The sequence below is a fragment of the Setaria italica genome, chromosome I (genome assembly GCF_000263155.2).
Source record: "Setaria italica strain Yugu1 chromosome I, Setaria_italica_v2.0, whole genome shotgun sequence".
NCBI lineage: Eukaryota > Viridiplantae > Streptophyta > Magnoliopsida > Poales > Poaceae > Setaria > Setaria italica.
In genome coordinates this window covers 35,349,600-35,367,199 of record NC_028450.1, presented here as the reverse complement: position 1 = coordinate 35,367,199, position 17,600 = coordinate 35,349,600, and the positions used below count along the sequence as shown (strand labels likewise).

At 49.6% G+C, this 17,600-nt stretch overlaps 3 protein-coding genes across 4 annotated transcripts; 1 reads left to right on the top strand and 2 right to left on the bottom strand.

Annotated features, from left to right (window-relative positions):
* The first annotated feature begins 2,155 nt into the window (after positions 1 to 2,155).
* Positions 2,156 to 6,149, top strand: LOC101766826 (probable 4-coumarate--CoA ligase 2). The gene is made up of 6 exons (XM_004953498.4): positions 2,156 to 3,448; positions 4,615 to 4,813; positions 5,211 to 5,356; positions 5,486 to 5,553; positions 5,634 to 5,736; positions 5,836 to 6,149. Exons 1-6 carry the CDS (start codon positions 2,363 to 2,365, stop codon positions 5,953 to 5,955), a joined length of 1,722 nt encoding a protein of 573 aa, XP_004953555.1. The 5' UTR covers positions 2,156 to 2,362; the 3' UTR covers positions 5,956 to 6,149.
* Positions 6,150 to 6,286: 137 nt separating this feature from the next.
* On the bottom strand, positions 6,287 to 9,816 carry LOC101767496 (TOM1-like protein 1). 2 transcript variants are annotated; one of them, XM_004953501.4, is made up of 5 exons: positions 9,661 to 9,801; positions 9,386 to 9,497; positions 8,580 to 9,103; positions 7,575 to 7,817; positions 6,287 to 6,944 (listed from the first exon to the last, which is right to left on the bottom strand). In XM_004953501.4, the coding sequence occupies exons 3-5, from the start codon at positions 9,096 to 9,098 to the stop codon at positions 6,531 to 6,533; spliced, it is 1,176 nt and encodes a 391-aa protein (XP_004953558.1). In that variant the 5' UTR covers positions 9,099 to 9,103; positions 9,386 to 9,497; positions 9,661 to 9,801; the 3' UTR covers positions 6,287 to 6,530. The 2 variants fall into 2 exon arrangements, with proteins under 2 accessions (XP_004953558.1, XP_004953559.1); XM_004953502.4 differs by lacking the exon at positions 9,386 to 9,497 and having other exon boundaries at positions 9,661 to 9,816.
* Positions 9,817 to 10,492: 676 nt separating this feature from the next.
* LOC101768434 (AF4/FMR2 family member 4) lies at positions 10,493 to 14,600 on the bottom strand. Its single transcript, XM_004953503.2, has 6 exons — positions 14,441 to 14,600; positions 13,995 to 14,125; positions 11,866 to 12,371; positions 11,595 to 11,765; positions 11,309 to 11,441; positions 10,493 to 10,825 (listed from the first exon to the last, which is right to left on the bottom strand). The coding sequence occupies exons 1-6, from the start codon at positions 14,513 to 14,515 to the stop codon at positions 10,786 to 10,788; spliced, it is 1,056 nt and encodes a 351-aa protein (XP_004953560.1). The 5' UTR covers positions 14,516 to 14,600; the 3' UTR covers positions 10,493 to 10,785.
* Between the last annotated feature and the right edge of the window lie 3,000 nt (positions 14,601 to 17,600).

Genomic DNA, 17,600 nt, shown 5'->3' with positions numbered 1-17,600 from the left:
TGCCCCTGGAGGCACTGGCCGCCACCAGCTGCCCCGCAGGGCCCTGCCACCGCTGGCCGCTCACGTAAGCCCCATCCACGGCTGCCCCGTCGGGTCCTGCACCCACCAGCCGAACGCACCGCCGGCAATGGTTGCCCCGCAAGCCCTCCCTCGACAGCGCCGGCAGCCACCAGCTACCCCGCCACCTGCATCAGCCCCGTGAAGGACCCGCCCTCACCAGCGCGCTCCGCTAGCATCAACACCCGCGCCGTCGCTGCTCCTCCGTTGGCAGGTCGCGCAGCCTACATCTACCCCATGCTAGATCTAACCTAGCGCGAGCTCGCCACCCGGCCGCGCCGGTCATCGTGGCCCCAGCTCCCACAGGCTGGCTGCTCGGTCATGGCTCCCGCCATCCGCCGCCCTCATTGCTGCAGCTCCTAGAGATGAGAGAGAGAGATGTGAGGACTTAAGAGCAGGTGAAAGAGATAAAGATGAGCAAAATGATGAGAGAGATATAGAAGATTAGGGAGAGGTGGCTCTGCTCGAACGCGCCAATTTTTTTTTGGCTCCGTACTCAGAGTCCACAAAAGTTTTTGATCTTTTGTGCCGTCGGGTGATGTGTCTGTGCTGACGGGTGACATTATCGCCCGCCAGCACAAATCTATATACATTTTTCTTTTTTTTTAATTTTTAGACAATTAAATTAGTTTAAAAGTTAATGAATCTTTTACAACAGAATATATATACATATATAGTATTATACATGTAAAAATTATATTAGGATATATATGATATTTGTTTTTGCTAAGTTAGTTGACAAGCTTAAAGTGTGACTTGAGTTATATAAAATATTGTTAGTGAAGTATACATTTGTGAATAATGTAGAGTCTAATTTTGGTAAACCATATTGAAATTTTTATATCAAGGTTGTAGACTCACAAAATGACTCCATACCAATTTATATAATTTTCCGACCATATTTTCATATTATTAGAATTTTTTTCCACCAAAAGTTGTAATAGAAGTGATAAATACATTAACACTTGTGAAATTTCACATGTACTTTCATGATTTGAGCTAAAATGGAACATATTTCCTTATTTTCATTTTTAATGCAATTTTGAATCTTATTTGTGAAATATTTAGTTCAAATAGCAATTAATTTCCATAAACATGGTTATAACGTTTAAATCTTAGAAAATTGCAAATCACTTCTAAAAATTTTGAAACTCGTACACAATTGCATATATATAGTCTAATACATGTTAAAAATATATTATGATGCGTACGATTAAGTTTTTAGCTAGTTAGAAACTTTTGGCCCTCCCCATCAATATAAATTGAAATGCATTGTGTTATGTCATGCATCTGTGGTGATAGGTTTTAACGGTCTGGCCACTTCACCTTTTGTGCTGGTAGGTGGTACGGGTAGCATTCATGCTCGCCAGCACTCAAAAATTAAGGTACTAGCACAAATCATTTCCGGCGTAGTGACACGCAGCGACTCATTTGCGGATCGAATCGTTTCCGGCGCAGTGACACGCAGCGACTCTTTGCTGATCGAATCCGCATGCAACGCCACGCGCCCACGCCCTGCTGAACTGCATGCTGCTCCTCCATGGTTGATGTCTCAGGTGGAGCACGAGATCTACCTGTAGCGCACAGGGGAAGCAGCAGTGCGCAGGGCTTGCGGAACACGAGCTGAGCTGTGATATGAGCTTTCAGCTGCAGATAAGCTTTTTTTTTTTTGCTGCGGGGCACGAAGAGGGTAGGTGCGAGTGTGCGACTGCGCGTGCGAGTGCGAGCGAACCACAGCCAAGACCAAGACGTATGGGCGCCGGCGGGCATGCCATGGACGATGGACGACGGTGGCAAGTCATGCGTGGACAGACCGGCGCCGAACCCTGCGAAAAGTGACTAACGGCTCTCGACAGTTGACACAGGTCCGAGAAGAACAAAAATGAGAGATAGAACATGGACATTGTAAGATGACTCCAGCTTGGCATGAAATTAGCAAGACTTCGCATTTAGGACTGAAAAAATGCGCGCATTTTTCGTAGGCAGGGACGGCCGATGCGGGGCGTGTACGCACCCCTTCCACGCATCTCCTTGCCAGTTGCCTCATGTCATACCTACCACCTCCATTGCGCCTGCGCGCGCGCGCTCCCGCCTACCTCCCCTGCTGGCTGCTAGTCTATTGCTGTATTTATTTCCACCTCCCCCTCTCCTTCTCAGTCTCAAGCAACACCGCCGTGTAGCTAATCCCGAGCACGGATACGAACTCGCAAGAAAGGGTTTTCTCGTGCAGTTCAGTGCAGCCTCCTGCCCGTCGTCGGCAGCCATTCCAAGAAAGAAGGTCTCTGTTTCGTGAAAAGCAGAGGAGATGATCACGGTGGCAGCACCGGAGGCGCAGCCGCAACCGCAGGCGGCGCCGGCGGCTGTGGCGCCGGAGGTGACCGTGTTCCGGTCGAAGCTTCCGGACATCGAGATCCCCAGCCACCTGCCCCTGCACGACTACTGCTTCGCCCGGGCGGCGGAGCTCCCGGACGCGCCGTGCCTCATCGCGGCGGCCACGGGGAGGACGTACACCTACGCCCAGACGCGCCTCCTGTGCCGCAGGGCCGCCGCGTCGCTGCGCGTCCTCGGCGTCCGCCAGGGCGACCGCGTCATGATCCTGCTCCAGAACTCCGTCGAGTTCGTGCTCACCTTCTTCGGCGCGTCCTTCCTCGGCGCGGTCACCACCGCCGGCAACCCGTTCTGCACGCCGCAGGAGATCCACAAGCAGTTCAGGGCCTCCGGCGCGAGGCTCATCGTCACCCAATCCGCCTACGTCGACAAGCTCCGCCACGAGGCCTTCCCGAGGATCGGCGCGGCAAGCGACGACGGCGGCGATGGCAATGCCCTCACCGTCGTCACCATCGACGACGCGGCGAACACACCGGAGGGCTGCCTGGCGTTCTGGGAGCTGGTGGCGTCCGCCGACGAGGCTACCCTCCCGGAGGTGTCCATATCCCCGGACGACCCCGTGGCGCTGCCCTTCTCGTCGGGCACGACGGGGCTCCCCAAGGGCGTGGTGCTGACGCACGGCGGGCAGGTGTCCGGCGTGGCGCAGCAGGTGGACGGCGAGAACCCGAACCTGTACATGCGGGAGGGCGACGTCGCGCTCTGCGTGCTGCCGCTCTTCCACATCTTCTCGCTCAACTCGGTGCTGCTGTGCGCGCTGCGGGCCGGGGCGGCGGTGATGCTGATGCCCAGGTTCGAGATGGGCGCGATGCTGGAGGGCATCCAGCGGTGGCGCGTGACGATGGCCGCCGTCGTGCCGCCGCTGGTGCTCGCGCTGGCAAAGAACCCCGCGCTGGAGAAGTACGACCTGAGCTCCATCAGGATCGTGCTCTCCGGCGCCGCGCCGCTGGGAAAGGAGCTCGTCGACGCGCTCCGCGCGCGCGTGCCGCAGGCCATCTTCGGGCAGGTCAGTGTCCACTTGACCACTTTCTTTTTATGGTGAGGTTCCTGCTGCAGTGATTTTTAAGGACACGAACAACGTCGTTAAATGGATCGTTCGTACTAGAGCTAAAATTAGTATTCACTAATTTCCAAATTATAAATCGTTTTATCTTTTTTAGATGCATAAATTTTTCTATGTATCTGGATATAACATATATATCTAGATGCATAGAAAAATAGTCAAAACGACCTACAATTTAAAATAAATGAAGTACGGATCTTCACATATATTTTCAAGGAGGATATTGCTAGAGTTGCTCTTAGTAACCTAAAGAGTGACTATTAGCACTAATGGATCCAAATACAACCTTATCTTTGTTTCTTTACGTCATTATATGGGACACACCCAATAATTTTTGTCTCTTTGCATCATTATGGGACATGCCCAATAATTTGAACTAGGAATATAGATAATGCCGTGGCATCTCAATTAGCAGCGCACCATTTAAATTTATTCGACAGCCATCTTTTTTTTAAAAAAAAAAGAGATACAACACTGAAAATCTCAATTAACATAGAATTCGGGCACATACCTAATGATTTTAACTTACCTCTCCTGATGTTGTCGTAGCTAGGATATACCATCATTCAGAAACTTTCTTTGCGAGCTGAGGTAGCTAAGGATCGGACCCAAAACACTCTCCAAATAGACATTGCCATTCCTAATTAAATGGTAGCGTGGAACACGAGTGTTCGGTACTTTTTTTGAGGGCAGCGAGTGTTGGGTACTTGCTGGATGGGGCCGTACGTGCACGCCGTGAAAATTTTCACATCTACCTCAAAGTGCCAATGCCTGGGGGAGGAACGTACGCGTCGCCGGCGACCTGGCGTTGATGATTGCAATGCTGGTTGCTGGCTGATCGCAACGTGTAGCCCGGGGCCCAGGGAAAACCAACGGAACCCGATGGAATACACCTGAGCCTCTCGTTCCAGCTACCACACTGTCAACAACACCCGCAGCTCGGCGCACGGTCCGACGCGTCGCCAGTCGCCACTCTCCACACGCGACGCCATGCCGCCGCGATCGCCCGCGCGCGAACAAAGGAAAGAGCCCTGCGAAACCGCCCGGTTTCGCCGTGATTTTGGACGAAATGGACGTGATCGATCCTGACCCCTAGCGTGGTTGCGCAGGGGTACGGGATGACGGAGGCCGGTCCGGTGCTGTCCATGTGCCCGGCGTTCGCCAGGGAGCCGTCGCCGGCCAAGCCGGGGTCGTGCGGCACGGTGGTGCGCAACGCGGAGCTCAAGGTGGTGGACCCGGACACGGGCCTCTCGCTCGGCCGCAACCTCCCCGGCGAGATCTGCATCCGGGGCCCGCAGATCATGAAAGGTAATATTAGGCTCTGTTTGGATACCCTGCTAAAGTTTAGCACATGTCACATTGAATGTTTGGATGCTAATTAAGAGTATTAAACTAATTGCATAGATGGAGTTTAATTCGCAAGACGAATCTATTAAACTAATTTGACAACGTGGTGCTACACCATTTACTAATGATAGATTAATTAGGTTTAATAGATTTGTCTCACAAATTAGCACAGAGTTAGTTTTATAATTAATTCATATTTAATCTATCTAATTAGCATCCGAACATCCAATATGACACTGCTTAACGTACCGGTAATAAGTGCCAGCTGCAAGTGCGTTTGCTCGTTGCTCCACGTGCATCGCGCGGTGCACGGGTGACTGACTGACTGATGGGTGCGCGTGGCCCGGTCGCGGCGCAGGGTACCTGAACGACCCGGAGGCCACCGCGAGGACCATCGACGTCGACGGCTGGCTCCACACCGGCGACATCGGGTTTGTCGACGACGACGACGAGGTCTTCATCGTCGACCGCGTCAAGGAGCTCATCAAGTTCAAGGGATTCCAGGTACGGAGCACGCCCGAAAAACCAGCACCTGACAAGCATGTACCAGACTACCAGTAACTGTTTCGGCATTTTTGCCGTATGTCCGTTTCAATTTCGATGCTGAGAAGTGCAGCTGTGACACCCGTGCAGGTGCCACCGGCCGAGCTCGAGGCGCTGCTCCTCGCCCACCCTTCCATCGCCGACGCGGCCGTCGTCCCGTAAGATCACCATTTCGGTTTTGCTTCGAAACCATCAAATCACACAGAGGGAAGAATTGACTGGATTATGCGAATGGCAGGCAAAAGAATGACGCCGCCGGTGAGGTCCCGGTCGCCTTCGTGGTCCGCGCCGCCGACTCCGACATCGCCGAGGATGCCATCAAGGAGTTCGTATCCAAGCAGGTGTGCCATGATCGCGTCGCCATCTTCCAAAATGCTTGATGGACGCCACCGTAGCTGTTCCTGATCACATTTTTGCGCACGCGAGTGCCGATTTTTCAGGTGGTGTTCTACAAGAGGCTGCACAAGGTATACTTCACCCACTCCATCCCCAAGTCGGCGTCGGGGAAAATACTGAGGAGAGAGCTGCGGGCCAAGCTCGCCGCAACTGAGACAGCCTGAGCAGTTAGGCTCAGAGCCTTGGCTTGCTACGTGCAATTCATTTGGTAGTGGCATCGTGTACCATTCAGATAGTTTATGTGTGTGACCGTGAAACAAACATGACGTACCGAGATTTTAAGATGTATCCATTCGCTTTGTACGCGCATGCTCCTTCTATGTGACGTCAATAAGATTGGCCGATTTTGACCTCATCATATGCCAATTCTTTTCCTCGCAGTCCACAACGCTGGCATAGAGAGATGAATGGCATATACGAACATTTGCTCGATTAGCCAGAGCAGAAGACATGAGCTTGGAGCCGTGATGTGCTTACCCAAGGGAGGAGCAAAGATTCAGTCAACATATTTTTTTTCCATCAGAGCATAATTCACCATCCAATACATTCATGGGCTCACCCATGAAACCAGAGGATTCAGAGAGTGCAGCAACTTAACAACTGAACAAACTGTAAAAGGGGCAGGTATGATCGTATGCAAATAAACAAGCGATCCAAATCCTACAGAATCTGCAATCTTCTACCGACTGAGTGCAGCACCATAAAATAGCAAGTACTGGCTGCGATATTGGAAATGTGCTTAAAAGCTGATGAGATCATCTTTCTTCGGATCTGGCTTTTTCGGCGCTTCCTGGGAACTGCTACCTCCCTTCTTGCCAAATATCATCTCGTCGAGATCATCCAGGATATCATCATCCCCACCTGACCTTGCCCTTGCAGCAGCTGGTTTTCTGACCAGGGCATCTTCATTGCCAACAGCAGCGGAATCTTCGTGTTCCGTGGCAATCGGTATAACCACTGGACGTTGTTCTGCATTCTCCGAGGCCCTGGGTTGCTTCATCTCTTCGTATTTGGACAGCACTTTCTGGATCTCATCGTTCACACTCAAGGCCTCAAAGAGCACAGCTTCATTGTCACCAACCGTCTCGATGATTCTCTGGATAGTGTGCTGAGATTGGTGGCATTGTTGCACAAGAGTGGATGTTAAGTCATCCTGTGACAGTAACAAAATCAGTCAGAACTCTCTTTACAGAGTTTGCACTTGCTTAACAAATAATGGTGCTTAGTAAAGTCTTCATTAGTCGCAGTTTGCCTTTAGTAAAGCATGTTAAAGCACAGTACAAAATCAACTAGTTCGTTGATGTACAACAGAAAAGGAGTAAATATTTTGAAATATTCTCCCTAATCCTACATGGGATGGAGTTGCTAATGCAGTGAATGTGATTGTAACAAGGAAAGCAGTTAGCACACTGCTCAACAAAAGCAACATGGAGTAATTTTTTAATCATTCTGATTTCTAAAGGGACTGTATAAAGTAAGCATTATATTAAATTAGCAATTAACATGAACATAAAAATATTTTACTTGTAAATAAAGTACCCTATCACTTTGTCACCAACTCACCATAGTTCAGGTACAGCATGAGAAACACATCAACCAAGTATTTTCAATCAACAACACGACACAAGCAATATCCAAATTTCAAGACCATTTTTACTGCAGATCCATGAGGAAAAGATCTCATGTGTGGAAATAGCTACTAATGTCATGGTGGTAGAGAACCTAGGCAAATGTAATAAAAAAATAAATGAAATTGGGACACAAGTACAGAGAATGTAATTACCTGCAAAGCATCCTGCTCAGGGGAAGAGGAAAGAACAGTTGAAAGAAGTTCTATGCTGTTACGAGCAACATCAAATGCTTCTTTTGTTTCTTCAGCAGTATATGTATGAACATGCACATCTTCAAATGCCTGCTGCTGCAAGTTTGCATCAATGTCAGCTTCAGCAACTGATCGTGGGGGAGTAAATATGGGGGCCAAGCTCTCATTGTCACGTCCAGGAAACCGCACTCTTGATTTCAAGCTCTACACAAGAAGGAAATGATCATGTTATATTATAGAAATTGGTAAGGACTACTTTGGTTATTGAAGTACAAAACATACTGAACAAGGATAAATCATATTGCTATTTTGCAGTACTCCCCCTCCCAAATATTGTGTCCCAGAATGCGTGCAAGTGCAACCAAACCTTTAAAACTTGACTGCAAATATATTCGGAAGGATGACATCACAAGGCCTTCCATGTCAAATCATAGTTTTTCTTTCTAAAATACAACCAGGAGTATTCAATGACATAATTAGATATTGTACCCATGTCTAAAATAATCAGGTAAGAGATTGTAGAGGAAGTAACAACATCAAATCTGACATGAAAACAACCTGTAAATAATATACCTAGATAGGAATGATACTGATGCTGCCTAAGGTCTAGTAATTCAAGTACTTGGTGACCTTGGCTGGACGTACAAAACTATAACCATAAAAAGATGTCCATAAATCCAAAGTACTAAAAGTATGAAATCCACGTGAAGCATATGCTCAGTGAATGAAGCAATGTAATGCTCTATAGCAACCTCACTTCAGCGTGTTGCTCCTGAATAGGATTGTTCTCTATACTTGCACTTGCACCATGGAGCACAGACTATTTTTACTTTCTTTTTGGCATGAAGTAGCAGAAATGAACCACTGCTGTGTGATAATAGTTTGAGTTGATTGAAACATAACACAAGTTGTGCAGTTGGTTCGGTTGAAACAAGGGTAACCAAAATGAAGGCTTGTGTTGCAAACCTTGTAGGTCTCCTCATAGACCGGCAGGTAGCGTAGCTCATCACCAGACTCCCCCCACGCTTCAATCAGCATAAGGGCCTTGTTCCTGTTATTCACAACTGTCTGAGGGTCATCAATCAACCTAACCATCTCATCAAGAACCCGCTCAGCCGCAACCTCCGAGAAGGCCTTCTCGCAGTTCTTCACAATAGTCTCAAGCAGGATCAAGGAGAGGTACTGGATCCTGGCATCCTTCAGCATGATCCGCTTCTTGATGCCACGGATGAGCTCCACGCTGTTAACCTTCTCCGTGTTGACTAGGTCGCAAATCTCCAAGTTTGAGTTCCAGTCAGGCCCGTCCAGGTTCTCCGAAGTGGCGTCCTCGACAATCTTGTCGGCCGGAGTCTGCCCCTGGAACAGCTCCTTCATCTTGAAGCTCATGGAGCTCATGCCGGCCGTCATCTTCTTGCTGACCTCCGTCCCGGTGATCTTGAGGCGCTCCCCAAAGGCGCTAACCTTGTCCATCAGGTTGTCACTCATTTTCGCTGCAGAAACCCCAAAATTAGTCCCAAAACAGGGCATCTCATCTCACAGTAAGATAACACATGGACGTGATGACTAGTCTAAATCTCAGGGCCAGGGCCAATTTCACGCGGGCGTTGAAACTCCCCCAAGTTCTGGACACTAAATTGCACCTTGGGTGGACTAATATTGCGCGCTATGGAAGAAAAACCTAGTTGGACCATGTACGTGGTTTCGATTACCAAATCCGCAAAGCAAAATGAACTCCTAGAAGATTCCGTCCAAGGAGGCTAGGGTTTACTCACCACCACCAACAAACTAGAAAAGAGCTGATCCAAGCCGATCTCCACCCGACGGCAGTCCAGCACCAGTAGAGGCGAAGGACACTGACGCCCCCCGACGAGAGAAGACTCCGGCCTGGGGCGCAGCAGCGGCGGAAGAGAGAGGAGATGAACCGGGTTGCGAGAGGAAAATTCGAGGGAAGCGGCGGGGAAAGATCCGGGGTACTGGATGCGGAATTTCGGGGGGAGCAGGAGAAGCGGATTAGGAGCAGGGGGGTTGGGGGCGCAGGGCAGCGTACCTCCGCGACGGAATTGAGGAACGGAATAATCCAACAGCGGCGAGCGGCTCCTCTTGGCTGGATTTGTCTTTCCGCGTCGTTGCTTCGCGGCGAGTTCTCCTGCGGTGCCTTGTAGTTGCGGCCTCTTTTGTTGCCACCCCGGTTATTGCTTCTAGACCAACCATAAACCCCGTTACCACGTCCTTTTCAATCTAGTATGATGATATTTGTGTATACTTTTTTTTAGAATTGAACTTTTCAGTGATATTTGCGTATTTTTAACCATAATGGATGAATGAGAATATTGCAACACCTTCTTCCTCAAATGGCAGAGATCAAGAAGAGATTGCTTTGCCAAATTCTACTCTCTTTTTTTAGGGCTGTACAGCATTCACCACATGCTCCGACTTGGCAGTTTGGAGAAGACGCACAAGCTGGGTCAACGCCCCAACGAGTACGTACACAGATGATGCAGAAAATTCCTTATTCCCTACCGGGCCGACGACGAGTCACACATGCCACGACTTTTGAAAGGTGCCGTGTACCGACCACCACCGCCAAACATCACGACGCGCGGGGCAGGCGTGGCCGGTCGGCGGGCAATATCACAACAGCTCCGGGTTAAAAGGATTCACACGTGGCGCAACTGACAAACCACAAGAACCAAACACTTTCTGGTCGCGCTGCTTAATCCTGCAATCGACAACTGGGGATGGGATGGAAGCTGCTAAACAGAACAGGGATATGTGAAGCTATTCGACTTCGAAGTAGCACAAATGGCATCCCGGGCACAACTGGTTACAGATGTCAGGGCGTTCTTAGACATCACCACCAGCAGTAACTGCAAAAGCAATTTCACAATGCTACCAGTTCTTATACATGAGGGCTAGAAAACTGAGGCAATTACTCGTTTCACCGCCTTTTCTGTCAAATAACAACAGGTTCATACATGAGCATACCGTGATTCTAGCATGAAAAAGCACTAGTAAGCGCAAAACAGCACGGCTCCATCGGAATGTCCAGTTACATAACAAATTGAGTAGATACATTCATCCGTAGGGGGCATTGCCGCACTGGCAACATGGGTGAAACAATAACTGACATTTTTTTTTTAGAAATCTACCACACCATGGCCCTCCTCATAAACTATTGTTTTGAATTTTTCGTAGATTGGAGCGCGAGGTACCTATAAACAGAATTCAGGCATTTCAGATCCATGATAGAATATATTGTACAATGGCAACAAGCGGTGCCAGAAATGGCATCAAGAATCAAAGTGTCAGAATTCAGATAATAAATTGAATTGATGGATTTACAGGTGTGATAGAATATAAAATTGCGCTTTGAGTTAAAAACTTCATGGTTTCTGAAGATCTTATATCCCTAAATAATTTATGTCAATCAATAAAAGCAATCTCTTCATATTTCCTTAATTATTAGTGCAAATAAGTGTGCTCTTTTTTGAAACATGGGCAGGAGGCAGGAGCTATGTCTTAGCATTAATGGAGATATGTGAATGCAAATAACAATCCAAAATGTGCGGATAGCTACAAGCATTAAGAAGCATGTATGATTGTTTGCCAAAGGGATACAAACTAATGCAGAGATACAGAAGGCATCATGCAATCCAAGCACGGTCAAAACCCAAAGTTCAAGGGATAGGGATTACCTGCCAGTGTAGAACCCAGCCGCATACCATGCATTTAAGAGAGTGGCAAGATCACTATCTGCTCCAGTTATGTCAAGGTTCGGGTTCATGCCCATACTTGTGTTTTCCTCCTTTCTAGTTTCTGACTCGTTTCCTACATTGAAGAGAAAAGGTGACTTGTGAGACAACATAGTATTGCAGGAGAATGTGAGTTTTTGGGGCATCCTGATTCAAACATATTTTGAGACATCTGCAGAAGAAGCACAGTCAGAATGTTCTTCAGCAACTCAAACAAGAAGTTACTTACCTTGGGAGCCAGGCTGTCCAGCCACTGTACTTCTCATAAAATTCAAGGCACCTTCAGCGGTCATCATTGCAGCCTTGGCAACTTGATCATCATTGGGAGATAACTTTGTTGGGAGCTGCATGGAGTTTGAAATGCTAGGGTATGTGGTGCTTGCACCAGGGCACTGGTCACCTGGAAAAAAAGCACATCATGTAATCTATATACAGGCAAAGGAATAGGCAGGATCTATATGAAAAGACGAACAAAGCACAGAACCAAACTAGGCACCTACAAGTCAATGATACGCTGCAGCCACCACTAGGTGGCATACTAGCAGAACCTTCACTTGGTTGGCCAGCTGAACAGCAGGAGACAGATACCAGGGGCACATTCCAGTAGCAGCATGAGGATTGAGTGGTTGAAGAGTGAGGATCTGGAGCTGTGGCACTATAGGCAGGAATTTGCTGCTGTTGGGTTGTAGAAGAATATCCTGATGCTTGATAATTCCAGTAGTTCGCTTGTTGGAGTTGCTGAAGAACATTCCGACTCTTCTCCTCAAGCTCATAGTACTGTCTGAGCAATTCGTTGTACTCCCATGTTTGCTGGCTTGAGCTGACATTTCCATCAGCATCTGTAGCATCTGAGATTGCCTTAGACTCTGGAACATGTGTCTCTTTGCCTGGATCAGTTTCTTGAAGAGGAGCTTGCTCAACTGCTTGTTTTTCTTCAGAGGGCAGCTGTGGTGTCTCCGCCATACCACAGGCTGTGTTATCACGGTTGGCATCTTTCTCTCTGTGCCTTTAAAATGCACAAAAGAAACTAAACTTGATCACTTCTCACAAGAATGGATACCAAGAGAATACCATAAGAATTTAAAATTGGGTACATAAATGACAAACGCGCATGCAGCAAATGTGAAAGATAGATCAGGTTGAAGAGAAAAGGTAACATCTTTAGTCTGCTGTGCATTCCATGTGTATCAAAACTGGAAATAAAATAGGGAAAAACACCAGCAAGTGAATTGGAGGGAGGGGTTGGGGTTTTTAAATACCCATCCGCATCTCAATTCCTTACAATCTCATACCGCATGTTTGTGTTTTCTGAATCCCCCATGTGCCCGTTGACCAGCCAATGTACCTATAGTTTGGCCTCTAGCGTCAATCTGAGTTGTCTCACGAACCATGAGGTGCTAGAGATGCTTCATGCATGAATAAGTTTTCCTAAACTCGCTCAAGTAGGACAATCATGTAGGGAAGCGATGGCACCCAAACTTGGGGGAAATAGGTTTGATATCGATGGCGAGCGTGTCAAACTCTGAGAAAACTATTTGGCAAGCTCATTAGGGAATAGACAATCATCTGTGAGGCTATGCAACAATCACGTCAGTTGGTCAATGGGCACATGGGGGTATTTGAAAACATATAAAACTTGTAGTAGGAATTGAGATGCAGGAGGGTATTTGAACCCCCATAGCTTGCAGGTGAGTTTCGCAATTTTCTCAATGAAATAACTCAGCACCACCAGTAATCTGACACTTAGCAGTATTGGTACTAATCAGGTAAAATGATTTACTACAAACTGTCTGGCAACATCTGGTGACTAGTTTTCCACAAAAAGGGGTTGGGTTTAGCAAATACAAGATCATGGCGGAATCTGACTACTTCTAAGGTTTCTCCTACACAAATGACAAATGGGCATGCTCTCCAATATTCTTTGAATCGTTGTGAGTATCGGGTAGACATTCAGTTGACAAAAGTAGATGGCCTTAAAGAACAATTTGTGATGGTCAGGTTCTGAAGAAAATACATGCCTAATTGATGATTGCATAACATTGTCACTCCCAAGCTAAGGGTGCGTTTGGCAGAGCTCCCAGAGCTAATTCCCTGTTGAATCCAGCAGGAGCTCTACCAAACAATTTTTCAGAGAGAAGTGATTTTCTGCTAATTCTGTGAAGTGATTCTCTGAAATGAACTAAGAGGCTAGGAGCTGAAAAAAGTAGCTTCTCCTGATTCTGTGAAGTGATTTTACATCCTGATTTTAAGAGTTTATGCTAGAGAATCAAAGAGAATCACCCTCAGCCACAAAATCACTTCTATCAGAGAATCAGCTCCCATGGAAAATCATAATCAGATGGAGTTGTACCAAACATACCCTAAATTCTCTCCATTACTCAAAAAGTGAGCTCCAAATAGAACATCCAGGAACAAAGATGGTAACAGCAAACATGTGTTTTTTTTTCCATCTGGCTACTCTCTTTGTACTGACCGCAACAATCATGCAATTCTAAGCATTACCATCAGTAAGTACTAATACAACGCAACACTGCATTTGTTTCAGATAGCATAGACACAAACTAACAACCAGTCCACCACACAACGAATTGTCAACACCGAGTGAAGCTAGAAGCATCAGTCTACTTACTCATCCGCTGTTTCAGCAGTGACGGCTTCCTCTACTTGTGCAGTGGCAGCAGCAGCAGCAGCAGCAGCAGCAGCATGTTCTGGCTTTTCATCCTCACATGGCGTTGCTCGGTTACTCTTGCCATGCATTTCCTGCCAATCGTCAACGTTATCCCGATGCAGACAAACATTCCAACTAATTGCAGAAAAGGGGGGAGATACATGTACATGACATTCCCTAGATGAATTCGTAATCGCGAAACCAATAGAGCAAAATCGACTCAGCTCTCCAACCCCCAATCCAAATCTCCAGTGCCCACCCCACCTACCCAACCACCTATCTACAGCGTACCCTGCCCATTCCAAGCCGTCCCGCAAAGCCCTCAAAACCCTAAACCCTAGCAGCACTAGTTGCGGCGAGAGGCAGCGATCCGGGAAGCCGTCGGGACCGGGGCCGAGCAAGCGTACCTTGTAGGTGGCGACGGCGCGGTCGAAGGCGTCCACCAGCGCGGAGTCGTCCCACAGCTCGCCGCCCTTGCCCATCTCCGAATCGCGCCGACCTCTCTTCGCCCCCGCGAACCTCGCGGCTTCCTTGGACTGTACCCACTTCGACGAGAATGGAAGGGAAAGGCGCACACGCGAAGCCAGACAAGTGAAAACCGCCGCACTCTGCAGGTTAGCCCAATTGGGTCCACGACGACTCCCATGAGTTTTTTTTTTTGAGAGCCGACTCCCATGAGTTAGTTGGTCCAACAAAGACCATGGGCCACAGAGTGTGAACTCGGGCCGTGGGCTGTGGGCTGTCTACCACGTTGCTGGCGGGGCGGCGGGCGGACTGTGCCACAGACAGGTAGGCCGGACGGCCCATTGATACTAGAGGCCTGTGGTGATTGCTGTGGCCTTGTGAGTCCCGACGAAGAAGGAAGCGGCAAATTTTTTCGGAGCAACGCGTCATGCCGTCATGTCACGGTGGCGCAGAAAAGAAAAGCAGAGAAGGGAGGCGAGCACGACGCGGAGGTCACGTCACGTCCATGGCATGTTCGCTGCCTCGCTCCTCTCGTGCGTGCATGTGAGCTCGGGGCGTCGTCGTCCGTACAGTGCCGGAAATGGGCGGCGATCAGTTTCCAAACAAAGAGGATTGATGGTTAGTCAGTCGCTCAGTCTCACGTCACGCGTCTGAAGCAGTAGGTAATCAATCATCTGATTCTGGTCTCAACGCGTACTCCTACATTACTATGCTGACGATAAAAACTGCATTTTTTTACTATAGCTCAAAGACCACATGTTGCATTTTATTTTATTTACCGCCACATATATTTTAACCTTGGAAAAAGCCGAAAAGTAGCATGGCCGTGGTTGGAGATGCAGAGGGAGAGAGATGGTGTGTGGCCGGAGGCCGCAGCAGAGAGAGCAGAAAAGGAGGACAGCGGTTGGGGCCTTGAATGCCGGGCGGGCGGGCGGGCGTCTGGTCGCCGTCAGGGCTCGGGGACGGACGGATGGGTGGTAACCCCATTGGCCGCCAACGCTGCCGCTGCCTTTCGATCGCAGCGACCGAGGCCAGGCCACAGCGCCCAGCCACAGCAGCTCGCCAGCTCCCATCCCACAGCCCGGCACTCCTCTGCCCGCGTCGCGTTCGCTTGACGTGATGAGACCTCTCGCGACCTCCCTCTCCCTCTCTCTCGCCAGCCATGCCATGCGCGGCCCACGGCCGGCCATGGCCACTGTTTGCACCTGCCGCACCTGCTGCTGCCCCTAGCGGGGCAGGCCTAGCAGCAATTGTTTAGGCTGGCTGGCTAGCTGGTGGGTAGCTGCTGCGGCAGCTGCTGCTACTCGATCGCTTGTTGCTTCTCCTTGGGGCGCCCCCCAATCATAGCGTAATGGAGTGCCTCATCATTCATTTCCCCCCGCTTCTTCCCTGCGCGCATTTCCTCTGCGGCTCCTGCTCAAAGGCCCTTCCTTCCTTCCTCGGCCTGCGTGCAGTCTCTGCCCCCGCCCCGCCGCCCGCCCGTCCACAGATTCTTCTCTTCCGCCCCCGGCTTGCGCCTGAGTCCTTGTCAATAGCAAAGAACCAATAACTACTGTAGCTAGCTACAATCCCAAATTGCTGTGCACACTGCACGTAACCTAAACGGCTAAACCCGTTGGAGTAATTCATTTTGCCAAACTAAAAACAGATTTGAAACTTCCAGTACGTGACTGACTGCGTCGATCGGGAGCTCAGATCCATCAGCGTCGACGGATGATGACCACGTGCGGCGTGCATCCTGTGTCTGCGACTGGCTGACTGCGACCGCGAACGCAAAAGTGAAACGCTACTGCTGGTAGCTTTTGTTGCCTGCCTGCGTGCTTCAAAGTCAGTGCGAATTCGAACGCGGGCGAAACAAAGCAGGGCAACCGATCGAGGAGCAAGTGGCTCGGTCCCGTGCGTCCCGTCCCGTCCCTCACGGACACGTATGCCGCGTACGAACGTGCGAGCTGACCTGACCCAAAGAGAAGCCAGGAGCCTCAGACCCCAGTTCATGGCGACCTTCTGCGTAGGGCTACGCTAGCCAGCCAGGGCTACGCTACCAAGCGCCGCGGGGCCCCTGGGCGCCTTGCTCGATCGCGCGCGCTCGCATGCACGGCTGCATGCACGGGTGGGTGGGGGAGGGGGCGCAGGCGCGCACAGCATGGATCCCGCGGAAATCACGCGCCGCTGGATTCTTCTCCCTGTTTGTTTCGGTGCGTGCATGGCGGTCGCCGGCTTGCCGCGCGGTCAACCACGCAAGCTCTCTCGTTCTCATCAGAGTCTCTCTGCAGCGAGCTATGCGTTGCATGCTGCGTTTGCTTGTGCTGCTTGGCTTGCAGCACGGACTGCCGGCCATGGCTACCTTGACCTACTTCATGCAATTCTAGTAGTAGTACTATACACGGCGACATGCAACAAGTAAGCATGCTCGGTCGGCTTCTGAGTCTTTTCTTTGCAAGCAAATGTTTACACTGGGAATTCGTCCTACTGAAAATTGTAGCTAGCTTAGATGGCCGAGGAGAAGAGATGAAGATAAGGATGCAGCAAATGCATGCAAGAGGGTCAGGTTGATCAGGCAGCTGGGTAACAGCAGTACTGCAGTGGTAGTTTCGAAATGGTAAAAAACTGGGGGGAGCTGCTGGGCTCGGGCATCGATCCATGGAGCCAGCCATGCATGGAGGCCCGGGCCGGGGAACGAAGCTAGGAAACAAAAGTAGGCAGCTAGAGGTAGGTGGCTAGTGAAGAGGGTAAACGGAGGTGGTTGGATCAAGGCTTTCCAAGAGAGGTCACTTCAGCCGGTCGATCGATGCATCAGGCCCGCCGCGTCCATCCATCCATCCATCCCATGCGTCGTCGTCCATCAGCTGCATGCCACCACGCACGCAGCGTGCGTCGACGTCCCCGCCTCCCTCGTCGTCGTCCTCCCCTCCGGCCTCCGGCCATTGAAAAAGATTTGACTTCAATTCTTCCTTCCCTCCACGCTCGCCTTTTTCCGATCATCCTCTCCCCTCTTCTTCTTTATTGATTGACGATGACAAGTGCATGCGCGCATCCATTCCATGCATAGGGGTGTTCCCCAAATGGCCAATTTGACACGCCTGCTGCTCTTGCAGTTTGCTC